Genomic DNA, 11,538 nt, shown 5'->3' on the forward strand with positions numbered 1-11,538 from the left:
TGTGTGTTCATAGCTATCCAGAATTAATCCAGGAGGTACTGAATGGACACAGGTAACCAGTAAATTAGTGGAAGCTTTAGAGCCGGTATGGCTGGCAGTCCTGTGTGAAGGGAGGCAGATAATTCATTGATTGAAGAATTGTTTTATACTGATGTTATCACTGCCTGCCGGAAACAATTTAAGAATTAAAGTTGAATTCTGATAGCTGAAAGGAAAACATCCAGTAGCTCAGTAGGAGTATCTGTAAGAGAAATTGCATGCAGATACCAGGCAAAGTAACTAACCGTGGCCTAATTTCCTGTAAACCCTGCCATTAGTTCAGTAAACGTGATGCCACAGAATGTTCACAAACATTCAAACTGGGTAGCTGACAACAACAGAATGTGAATAAACAGTGCTGTAAGAAGGATGTCTGGCCAAGAAAAACAAGCCCTTGTTCTATTTACAAGTTCTTACGCCTTTGCCTTCCTTTGATTCTAGGACATCACCAGCTTGCTTCATACTATCTATGAGGTAGTCGATGCTTCCGTAAACCACTCCCCTAGCTCCAGTAAAACCTTACGTGTGAAACTTACCGTAGCGCCGGACGGGAGTCAGAAGAAAAAAGGCATTCTGCTGAACCACACTGGTAAGAGTTTCATTCTGAAAGTTACTCACGTCCAGCATTTAATTTCAAAGTGCCTTGAGAGCGCAAGGCAGGATCAGTGAAAGATAGGAACGGCAACGGATATGAATCGAGTAGGTCGAATGCAAAGATTACATTAGAAAACATTACATCTTTGCAGGGCTTTTTTTTTGTAGCAGGAACTCCTTTGCATATTCGGCCACAGCCCCCTGATGTAGCCAATCCCCAAAGACCTTATAGGGTTCCTAGTACAGGGCCTCCTGTAAGCTCCAGGAGGATTGGCTACATCAGGGGAGCGTGTCCTAGCAAAGGAGTTCCTGCTATTAAAAAAAAACCCTGATAAGATCTCTCCCAAGGCTTAATGCCACCTAAATGTAGTTGCAAAGAGATGTATTGATCTGGTTGGCTTCGCAACTCAGAGGGCCAACAACAGAGATGACCGCTGCTCGTTGGTGTGAGGGAGGCAGGAAACGTCAGGGCCGAAAATTAATATTTTTCTTTTGTGTGTGTGTGTGAGACTAGATCTTCAAAGTTCAAGGCACAGAACGGAGAGCAAAGCCAATGAGGATCTGAGGAGTTGCGAGAAGAAGCAACGAGGGTCTCTCAGGTAAGCAGCATGACTGCCTTGACGGACTTTGCAACTGAGTTTCACCCACGATCACTCAAAGCTTGCCAGGAAGCAGCCAGGAAGGAGCTATATCCACTCCTTCCGGGCTGCTACAGGAAACAAACCTCCCTCCTGGAACGCATGGCTGGTTATTTTGGCCTCCACAGCCATGCTTCATTGCCTCCTGGGGGTCACCCCAATGGGAGCTGCCAGGATACATTTTGCATCTTGTTCTCTCTCCCCCCCTCCCCACACACACCCATTGTGGCCATGGTTCAATTCAAGACCTTCCAGTTGCTACTGTCATCTTTGGCACAAAAGATAGCTAAGTGTAGGATACATGAGAGGTGTCTTATAAAATTGGGCATGGGGTGGAGGAAGTGAATAGAAGAAGCCTTTTCCTCCTCCTCCCATAAGAGAAATTGGGGGTACGCAACGAAATGGTGGGTAAGAAGGCTTAGGACAGACAAAAGGAAATACGTCTTTATTCAACGAGTAATTATTAGGATTGTCAAGTCCGACTCAAGAAATATCTGGGGACTTTGGGGGTGGAGCCAGGAGCAAGGGTGTGACAAGCACGATTGAACTCCAAAGGGAGTTCTGGCCATCACATTTAAAAGGACCACACGCCTTTTAAATGCCTTCCTTCCATTTGGAAATAACGAAGGAGAGGGACACCTCTTTTGGGGCTCTCAGAAATGGACCCCCTGGCCCAATCTTTTTGAAAGTTTTGAGGAGGGGCACTGGACACTATGCTGAAAATTTGGTGCCTCTACCTCAAAAAACAACCCCTCCCAGAGCCCCAGATACCTACAGAACAATTATCCATCATTCCCTATGGGAACCGGTCTCCTGTGAAAAGTAGGCCCCAGTATATTCCTTGGCTTGCCACATCATCAAAACCCCTTGCTAAGATTCTCTTCTCTCATCATGCTTGTCTCCTGATGACTGGTATTCAAAGAAGCTTTGTTATAAATAAATGTGTAGCCCAGAACAGGAAAGAGCTCCATGTGCAGAGCTTGTAGTTGCCCTGGATGCATTAAGACTAATTCCCCTCCCTCCCTATCCTCGGTGTGTGTTAAACCTCTCAATATTTTAACCTTTCTCTCCCTTTCCCCCCCAGCATAGCACATGTGCGGGCTTTGAGAGAACTGTGCAACCACATGGGGCTAGGGGTCCTCCTAGGCAGAGGCCCGTTTCCTGACCCACCCGGGTCTCTTGCCTGATAGCATCACCAGAAGTGACATCATCGGGCTGCACACGCTCTCCGCCAGCGCTCAGCCCAGCCCTCTTCTTTGAAGCAGGAGCACAGGGGGGAGGGGGGCACAGGGGGGAGGCCTGAGCGTCTTCGGGCGCAAGGGAGGGATGCGGGTGGGCACAGGGAGGCCTGTGAGTCTTCAGCGGGGGGTGGGGGAGGCCTGAACGTCTTTGGGCATGGGGGGGAGGCGGGCGGGTGTGTGGAGGTCTGAGCATCTTCCAGCGCAAGGGGGGAGGCGGACGCAGGGAGGCCCGAGCATCTTTGGGCACAGGGTGGCGGTCACGAGGAGAGGGGGCACCATGGTGCCCCTAGGCCAAGTGGCTCCTGAGGCGGCTTTCTTACTTGGCCTACTCCCCTGCGCCGGCCATTTCCACCGAATGTCCTGACCCCCAGAAATGCCCCGATGAATGGGGTATAATGTCCCTTTTTGTTTGATGTGGATTATTCCATCCAGAGTAGACTTTTTTAAAAGGAGCTATTAGATCAGCAGTCTCCAACGTGGTACCTGTGGATGCCAGGATGCCCACTGCTGTCCTTCCTGGTGTCTACTTGCTTCTCCCCCAAAGCATCTCTCTCCTAAAGCTAAGAGCCATTCTGGATTTTTTTCTCCACTTCTTTGGGTGCAGGAAGAGCTCATTTGGCATTCCCTGTGTTCAGGGAGCACCAATTTTTAAAAATTGTGGGATTCCCAACATTTTGTAAGGGACCCAGCCCCCCCCCCCCCCATAGTAGCCATTTTGTTCCGGTATTTAATACCTGTTCTTAAAATTCCAGAAATGCCCAGTGGTTCAATGTGGTGTAATGGTTAAGAGCAGTAGACGCTAATCTGGAGAACGGGTTTGATTCCCCGCTCCTCCCATCTCATGAAGCCTGCTGGGTGACTTCCGGCCTGTCACAGTTCTCTCAGGACTCTCCTGGCCCCACCAACTCACTTAAGGTGCCTGTTGTGGGGAGAGGAAGGGAAAGGCAATTGTAAGCCGCTGAGACTCCCTAAGGTAGAGAAAGGTGGGGTGTAAAACCTATTCCTTCTTCAACAAGGTGTTAGGAACCCCATATTTGGTTACCGTATGTCATTGTCTGTTAAACGTTGGGTTGGTACATCTCCTCCAGCCCTATCTATTCCAACTGGGGACAGAGTTCTCAAGATACTTTTTTCAGCCCTTTTCTCCGAGAACTTTTAAACTGGTGACACAGAGGAGTGGATGGAAAGTGAATGTCCTACCCCTGAATACGGCATTGCATTAAATCATTGCCAAAACTTTTGTCTTGCTCCCAGGGTGTGGTTTTTATGAACCACCAGGCCTTAAATTCAGCAGGAGCTCACAGGAGCATGTAGCTCCTGAATCTTTTTGACAGCCCCTCCTCCTTGTCCTCCCCACCTACCTACCTTGTCCATTGAACAGTAGGTGCAGCTGCATAAGAATCCCTGGATTAGGAGAGTGGGCAGCCAGCCAGCTACCAGGAGTTTTGCCATGCCACCAGCAGCCCTCATTAACCCCTGGAGAAGCCTGCCCCACCCTTTCTCCACTTCTTGTGTGATTTGGGGTGGCAAGTGGCTTGCTGGCCTTTTGACTGGGGGGGGGAGGGGCAAGGAGAGCCCCAAGCGAGCAAGGCCTGCTTGGACTGGCTGGATCTCTAGCCAGCCCAAGCAGGCCTCACTCGTTCGGGGCTCTCCTTTTATTTAGTTTTTTATTTAATAGGCTTATATTCTGCCTTTTCCCGTAAACGGGCTCATATATATAAAATATATATAAAAACATATAAAAATAACAATAAAAACCTACATATCAAAGTTAAAACACCAATTTTAAATTAGCAGTAAAAAAATAAATAAAATGCACCACCGGCGGACAGGGCACAGCATATCGATAACCAGTTGTAGGCCCACCTTATACGATGGTAATAACGATAGGATAGCACTGTAATAAGCATGATGTCACCACAAGGTTGCTTGCATCGGGTTGCTTTTGGCTGGTGGGGAGGGTGGCATATGCTAATGAGCTCCACCATCTATTTTTCTACAAAATGACTCCGGTGAACCACACATATATATGCAGGTTTTCATTCAGCAACTGAGCTTATCTTTTCAATGGTTTGGATCTTACAAGTCATGTGCTCAGTAAAGGAACGCATTGGTTTCGGTGTGCTTAATACTTCGCCGTTTGCCTTCCGGCCCGCAGATACCACCACGCCGATATCAAGTCTGAACAGAACGGATGCTATCGTCATTGCGTCGATGAAAATATCGAGAGGAGAAACCACTATTTGGATCTTGCAGGAATAGAAAACTATACTTCAAAATTTGGACCAGGTAGTATGTCAGACTGGTCAGTGTGGTGTTGGGGTTAGAACAGGGGTGGCCAAACTTGCTTAACCTAAGAAGCACGCAGAATAAACATCAGACATTTGAGAGCCGCAAGACACGAACAAATATTACACACACACGTCTTTATGAAAACTCTTAATACTTTCTTTGCACAGAAAGATAAAATACATATGTATGCACAGTATAACATGACCATGTTAGGAGGAGACTTTTTAAAGAACAAAAGTTGGGAATAACAGTCCCCATAAGACCAGCACAGGGAACACTTGAGAGTAAGTCTGCATTAAGTTCCTTGACCTCTGGGAGCCACATAATATGTGTGAAAGAGTCGCATGTGGCTCCCGAGCCACAGTTTGGCCATTCCTGGGTTAGAGTACTGGGCTAGGAAACCAAAGTTGGAATCCCTTTTCTGCCAGGGGTCTGAAGGTTGTTGAATGACCAGAGGTCATTCATGATGGGGAGCCATGTTCATCTTTCTGCAGCAGTAGAAAAGAGCAAGAGTCCAGTAGCATCTTAAAGATTAACACAATTTGTGGCAGGGGATGAGCTTTCATGAATCATTGCTCCCTTCTTCGGATACAGCTAGATACATGGGGCCAGTTGCTCTCTCAATCACTTTGGTGTGGTGGTTAGAGAGTGATGGACTCGGGGGGTTTTTTGTAGCAAGAACTCCTTTTAATATTAGGCCACACACGCCTGATGTAGCCAATCTTCCAAGAGTTTACAGTAGGCCCTGTTATAAGCTCTTGGAGGATTGGCTACATCAGGGGTGTGTGGCCTAATATGCAAAGGAGTCTCCACTACAAAAAAAAAAGCCCTGGACAGACTCTAATCTAGAGAATAGGGTTTGGTTCCTCACTCCTCCGCATAAAGCCAGCTGGGTGACCTTGGGTCAGTCACAGCTCGCTCAGCCCTGCCTACCTCACAGGGTGTCTGTTCTGCGGAGAGGAAGGGAAGGTGATTGTAAGCTGCTCCAAGACTCCTCTCGGTAGTGAAGGGTGGGGTGTAAAACCAGCTTTCTTCTAGCCTGCCTCACAGTTGGGAGAGCCAGTTTGGCGTAATGGTTAAGTCCATGGACTCTTTCCTGGGAGAACCTGATTTGATTCCCCATTCCTCTACATGCAGTTGTTGAAGTGACCTTGGGTCAGTCATAAGTCTGTCACAGCTGTTCCTCTCAAGAGCAGTTTCTGTCAGAGCTCTCTCAGCTCCACACACTTCACAGGGTGTCTGTTGTGGGGAGGGGAAGGGAAAGGAGATTGTAATCCACTCGGAGACTCCCAAGTGAAGGGCAGGGTATAAATCCAATTTCTTCTTGTTGTAAGCTGTGTGTGTGTGTGTGTTGTATGCATTGTATGTAGTTTGGATTGCATTTCTTTTTTTGTAAAAAAATACTTTAAGATCTAGGGTGCAAGTCTAGTTAACATGATTTGGCATCCAGTTCTGTAAACTACCTTTATGAAAGGAGAACAAAAAATGAGTTCCATTCTAAAGGTTTTCCAAGTTCAAAACCAGAATGATGTTTCCATCTGGAAAACTGTTTTACTAAACCTTATCCATGACAGAATTTAAAATTACGTTGAACACTACAGCCGATCGGTAGAAGCTGGGCCAGCTCATCTATTAGGCAAACTAGGCGGTTGCCTAGGGCGCCGGGAGGGGCGCTTAATTGGGCTCCCCCCCCCCTTTCCTGGTGCCCAAGGCAACCACATTTGCCCCCCTCCCCTCTGCCGCACTCCCGCTGCCCCCTCCCTCCCGAGCTTGCTGTGACAACGCTGAGCCCTACTGCTGGCTTCTCGCAGTCACTTCTGTGCATTTTGTGAAGAGACAGATGGAGGAGACTTCGCTCCCTCCTCACTTCCTGCCTCCTCACTTCCTGTTCTGGAAAGGAGGAAGGAGAAGCCTCCTCCATCAGTCTCTTCACAAAACATGTAGACGTGGCTGCGAGAAGCTGGTAGTAGGGCTCAGTGTTGTCGTGATGAGCTGGGGGGGGGGGTGAGCGGGTGACATGTGGTTTAGAGCTGGCACTGGGTAGACGTCTACTTTCTTTCGTTTTTAGATGGCATCCATTTTGTGCATGAAAGAATCAATGGATTGAATGCTTTTTAAACTCCATTATATTTGATTTTGTCATCATCTTCCCCTCTCCCCACACAACTAGAATATGACTAGCGCCTCTTCTGTTTTTTTAGGATCTCCACCTGCTGCTCAGAAACATGACCCGCCCGTCCGAGTGGCAAATCAAACTAGATCCCGTTCTCACGAACCAGAAATCTTCCATGCTCACCAGCGGAAGTCAACAGCAGCAGACCCTGGCCACGTCAGTTTAATGGAAGCGTCCTATGCCAAGCTGGCGGAAATCCAACATAGGCTGCGGAGTCAGGATGCAAACAGGCACTTTGTGAAATCACCCAAGTCCCAGAGCAAAAATGCAGCTTCCATTCATGTGGGAAGGGCCGTAAGGAGTAAACCGGTTCCCGGAACGTCTATCCCGATAACTTCCCCTACGGCACGGGTCGGCCAAAACCTTCCTTATCTCCCCATGCAGTCTCAGCAGACTTACAAGAAACACAAGCAGAGGGCCAAGGAGGCTCACCAAATGTGCAAAACCTTCCAGGCCCCGGGGACAGTGGTGGAGAAAGAGCACGTCAGAGACCTTCCCGCCGTCATCTTGTACGAAGGCCAAGTCGGACAGATGATCCAGCGGCACGAACACCACCATCACCACGAGCACCATCATCACTACCATCACTTCTACCAGACATGAGCCCAGACCCCCCCCTCCCTCGTCCAATTGGGATCATCCCGTATGAAGGAAGCCCTGTGAAGCAGTTCTCCCACAAGAAGGCGTCGTTCTTAATTGACGTTGTTGCCACACCGTTAATATTTCACTAGTACCTATGTTAGGACTTAAAAACACTAATAATAATAATAATAATAATCTAACACTATTTATATTACGTGGACCTGTATCTCTTACTTTAATAACTTGTGGGTTTTTATTTTCGAGTTGGCTTGTATAAAAAGAAAGAAACACACCGTGCGCAACCACAAACAGCCAATTGTTATTCTAAGGAGCTGGGTCTGAATACAGGCCATTCATGCACTTCGGGGAATGATCCCTTCCTCTGTGGTACCGGAAAAGATGCTACCGGCGATGTGGTTCGGCATCTGGCCCAGCCACGTGTCGGCTCAGTGCAGGGAGCCTGTCGTCAGGGGAACAACATTCCAAGGTTCTGGACTCCGGGAATACAAAACAGCTGCTACCTCTAGTCTAATGCAGAACTTCCAATTGATTGTACTGTGCTACAAGGAGGGTGTGGGTTTTTGTTTTTTTTTAAACTCCAATGCATTCACGTAACCTGTTTATGTTGTGCTCCTCACCTCTTTACAAGCTATATCTTAATATTCACAATACTATTAACTTTGTCAACACAGCTACATTTTTCCTGACTTTTTTTTTTTTAAAGTTCCAAGTTTTCTGGTTTTACGTTCCGGTTCTTTGTTTTTTGTTTCCCCTAACTGATGCATTTATGGCCTGATTGATATATATCTAGTGATATTTTAACATATCTGTTCTTTTACTTTACTGCTTGACACGTGTCAGAAAACTGTTTAAGCAGTGCACCAAGATAGGCACACCAAGTGTCTGCTTCCAGCAGCTAATTTCCTGCCACCATGCTACATGACCACCACCGATAGTATTCATGGCAGTAAAAAAGACTGAGAGTGGCGCTTGACCAAGACGTGCTGTAGAAAGAGAGAACAAACTGATTGTATATGGCAATAGGCCTTTACAATCCATCTGCGATAAATGATAGAATGTACAAAACCAATGTAAAATATACAGATTTAACATTTATACATCCCTAAAAATCTAACCGTTTCCATCGACAGATTGTTTACAAGTGCTTTATCTCTCAGGTTATAGTCTAGGAATATTCCCCTCCCCCAGTATTTATGGTTTTTACCATAGATATTTGCAGGGGTCCTTTTGTAGAAAGAAAAAGACGCAGGAGCTCAGTAATGTATCTCATTTGCATATGCCCCAGGATCTGTGTGCAGCGGGGAGAGAAGTCCCCACTGCATGCAGACCCTGGCTGGAGGTTCAGGAGTGGTGCTCCTGTGAACTCCTGCTGAATTCAAGCCCTGGATATTTGATGGAATTCCTAGAACATCTGGAAGTGACATCACTTCAGGGCCAGATGAAACCCTGTCCAGGCCCCACCCCCAGAAATCATTCTGGGCATTGTGGGCAGGGGTCCTGGCCACTCTACACCACTGGTGTAAAAAATACCTCCCACCAGAAGAGTGAGGTAAGCCTCAGAGAAAGGAGTGGGCGTACCAGATGAGCTTTATTCCAGTTTATGGCTTCCACTTCCAACACCACTGAGGAAGCCCCTCCTCCAAGCTCAAAATGCTGCTGGCGTTACCCTCAGTTCCACGTTCCTCAGGTGTCACCTTGTGATGACATCACCAACTGGCTTGTTATTTTCAGCCAGCTTACATCCAGCCTCCCCAGATTCTAGTTTGCCACTCCCTCAGAGTGTGCGCTAACACCAGAACTGGCGTGACAGAGAATGTGCCGCCACACCGCACCATTTTGAAAGGAAACATGTATCGGACAGAAATGCAACTTCCTTTTCCACACTTCTTATTCAGATCATAACTAAACTTCACTGTGTTTTATTTTGTTGGTTGGAGGATTTCTTAAACTTTTTTTTTTTTTAAATGCATTTAACCCCACAGTTTGTGAGCCCCCTCCCCCCGGTTTGTTTTGTTTTTTGAGAAAGCAAGAGAGATTTTGAAGGATATGTGCTTTCTCATTTTAAATTTTGGCATATATATGAATACCCACAAACATACACACAGAGTCTCAGGTACACTTTTTTTGTGTTTTCCAGAAATCTGTGGCTTTGGAATACGAACACTTTAATCTTAAAATGGTCACTCCTTGGGCATGTTTCAGATCCCCATGTTGTATGTTCCTGTTTTCTCCTTCGATGCCTCTGAATTTTGGTGTCCTTCGGTGACTGTCATTTTGCTTTTTGCTTCTAATATCCCCTTGCCTGGTCTCTTGTGGTTTCACCAACCCCTTCCCGCTAGGCCTTCCCTTCCATAAAAGCAAATATGAGTGTCCAAAACCTAGAAGGTAAAAACAAACCTTGGAAAAGTGTGACCGAAAGAGTTGGATATCTCAGTCATACCAATAGGGATGGGGGAACTGAAGGTACCTGTGCTGAATTCAGCCCCCCAGGAGAGCTGGCTGTCTGGACTAGAAGTGGAATGAAAGCCTTCACCACTTCCTCATCGCTGATTTGCACAACTATATTCAGACCCAGGTCTCTATAACTTCATAGCTCTCGTCAGGGATGGAATTCTAGCAGGAGCCCCTTTGCATATGAGGCCACTCCCCCCCCCCGATGTAGCCAATCCTCCAAGAGCTTACAAAAAAGAACCTTGTAAGCTCTTGGGAGGATTGGCTACGTCGGGGTGTGTGTGTGTGTGTAGGCTATTATGCAAAAGAGCTCCTGCTAGAATTCCACCCCTAGCTCTCATTGTATAATTACAATAAGATCCATTCAGTTTGTAGTGTAGCCAGGAGGGTCTTTCTCTTTTGGCCCTCAGCATAGAATGTGGTCCTCACGCCCTGTCATGTATACCAGGCACACAAAAACAAAATGAAGGCAGCGGTCCCTTCAGCTCCTTCTCCTCTCGTGTGGGGAGGAAGAGAAGCTTGTGTGGAACCCTGTCTTGTCTAGTGGACATGGACCCATGCAAATAGGAATGAGGTGCGATGTATGATGTATAAGAGGGAAGCTCTACCAGGGTATGAGTTGTTGCTACCTTCAGGCAGGAAGCGGTGAAGGCTCCCTGCCCCTCTGTCATTGGAGGGAGCTGGTAGGCAGAGATGGGTGCATCAGGATTTGCTGGTAGGAGAGCACAAGACGTTGTTTAAGGCAGTGGCCCCCAACCTTTTTGGCACCAGGGACCAGCCCCAGGGCCGGCCCGACCACCGCAACCCCAGGGCAGGCAGGGTGGGGGCACCGAATTTGGCCCCTCCCCCCCGCGATGCCTCCTTCTCCCTTTGTTTTCACCATTTTAAGGCCGGGGAAGGGGCGGTGAAGCACCTCTCAGGCTCTTTAAAGGCCAACCCCCTGCCGATCAGCTGATCGGTGGGGGAAACCGTGGCAGCGGCGAGTGAACCGCTGAAAAAGTGGCACTGCCCTTGCCTCCTCCCCACTACCTTCCTGGGTGTGGGGAAGGAAGTGGGGAGGAGGCAAGGGCAATGCCACTTTTTCAATGGGTTGCTCACCGCTGCTGCCACAGTTTTCCCCTCTGATCAGCTGATCGGCAGGGGGGGTTCGGCCTTTAAAGAGCCCGGGAGGCGCTTCACCACCCCTTCCCCGGCCTTAAAACGGTAAAAATGGAGGGAGGCGGCACCGTGGGGGGCTGCGGGGGACGGGGGGCGAGGCTGCGCAGCCCGGTTGCTAACAGGCTGTAGACCAGTCTGCAGACCGGGGGTTGGGGACCCCTGGTTTAAGATCTCAGGCTGTGATTGAGTGGTTAAATATATTTGGTTTTTTATTTGCTGCAAAGGTGGTGAAGGATGTTGGAAGAGGGAAAAGTATTTCGGTGCAGCTCTTTGTTTTGCAGAAGCTTACCGGGAGAAAAATCTCAGCATGGAAGGGCGAGGGTGGGGGGGAGAGAACATTCTTCTCTCC

General features: G+C 48.0%; 1 protein-coding gene across 1 annotated transcript in view; it reads left to right on the top strand.

The window, feature by feature from the left end:
• The window catches only part of NKD1 (NKD inhibitor of WNT signaling pathway 1), a 217,858-nt gene extending 209,609 nt beyond the window's left edge, over nt 1–8,249 (top strand). The window contains exons 7-10 of the mRNA XM_060254353.1: nt 481–628; nt 1,148–1,232; nt 4,671–4,801; nt 7,006–8,249. Coding sequence (XP_060110336.1) covers nt 481–628; nt 1,148–1,232; nt 4,671–4,801; nt 7,006–7,580 — 939 coding nt within the window. The 3' untranslated portion in view covers nt 7,581–8,249. The remainder of the gene's footprint in view (nt 1–480; nt 629–1,147; nt 1,233–4,670; nt 4,802–7,005) is intronic.
• Nucleotides 8,250–11,538: the final 3,289 nt, after the last annotated feature.

The sequence above is a fragment of the Heteronotia binoei genome, chromosome 14 (assembly GCF_032191835.1).
Source record: "Heteronotia binoei isolate CCM8104 ecotype False Entrance Well chromosome 14, APGP_CSIRO_Hbin_v1, whole genome shotgun sequence".
NCBI classification, from domain to species: Eukaryota; Metazoa; Chordata; class Lepidosauria; order Squamata; family Gekkonidae; genus Heteronotia; species Heteronotia binoei.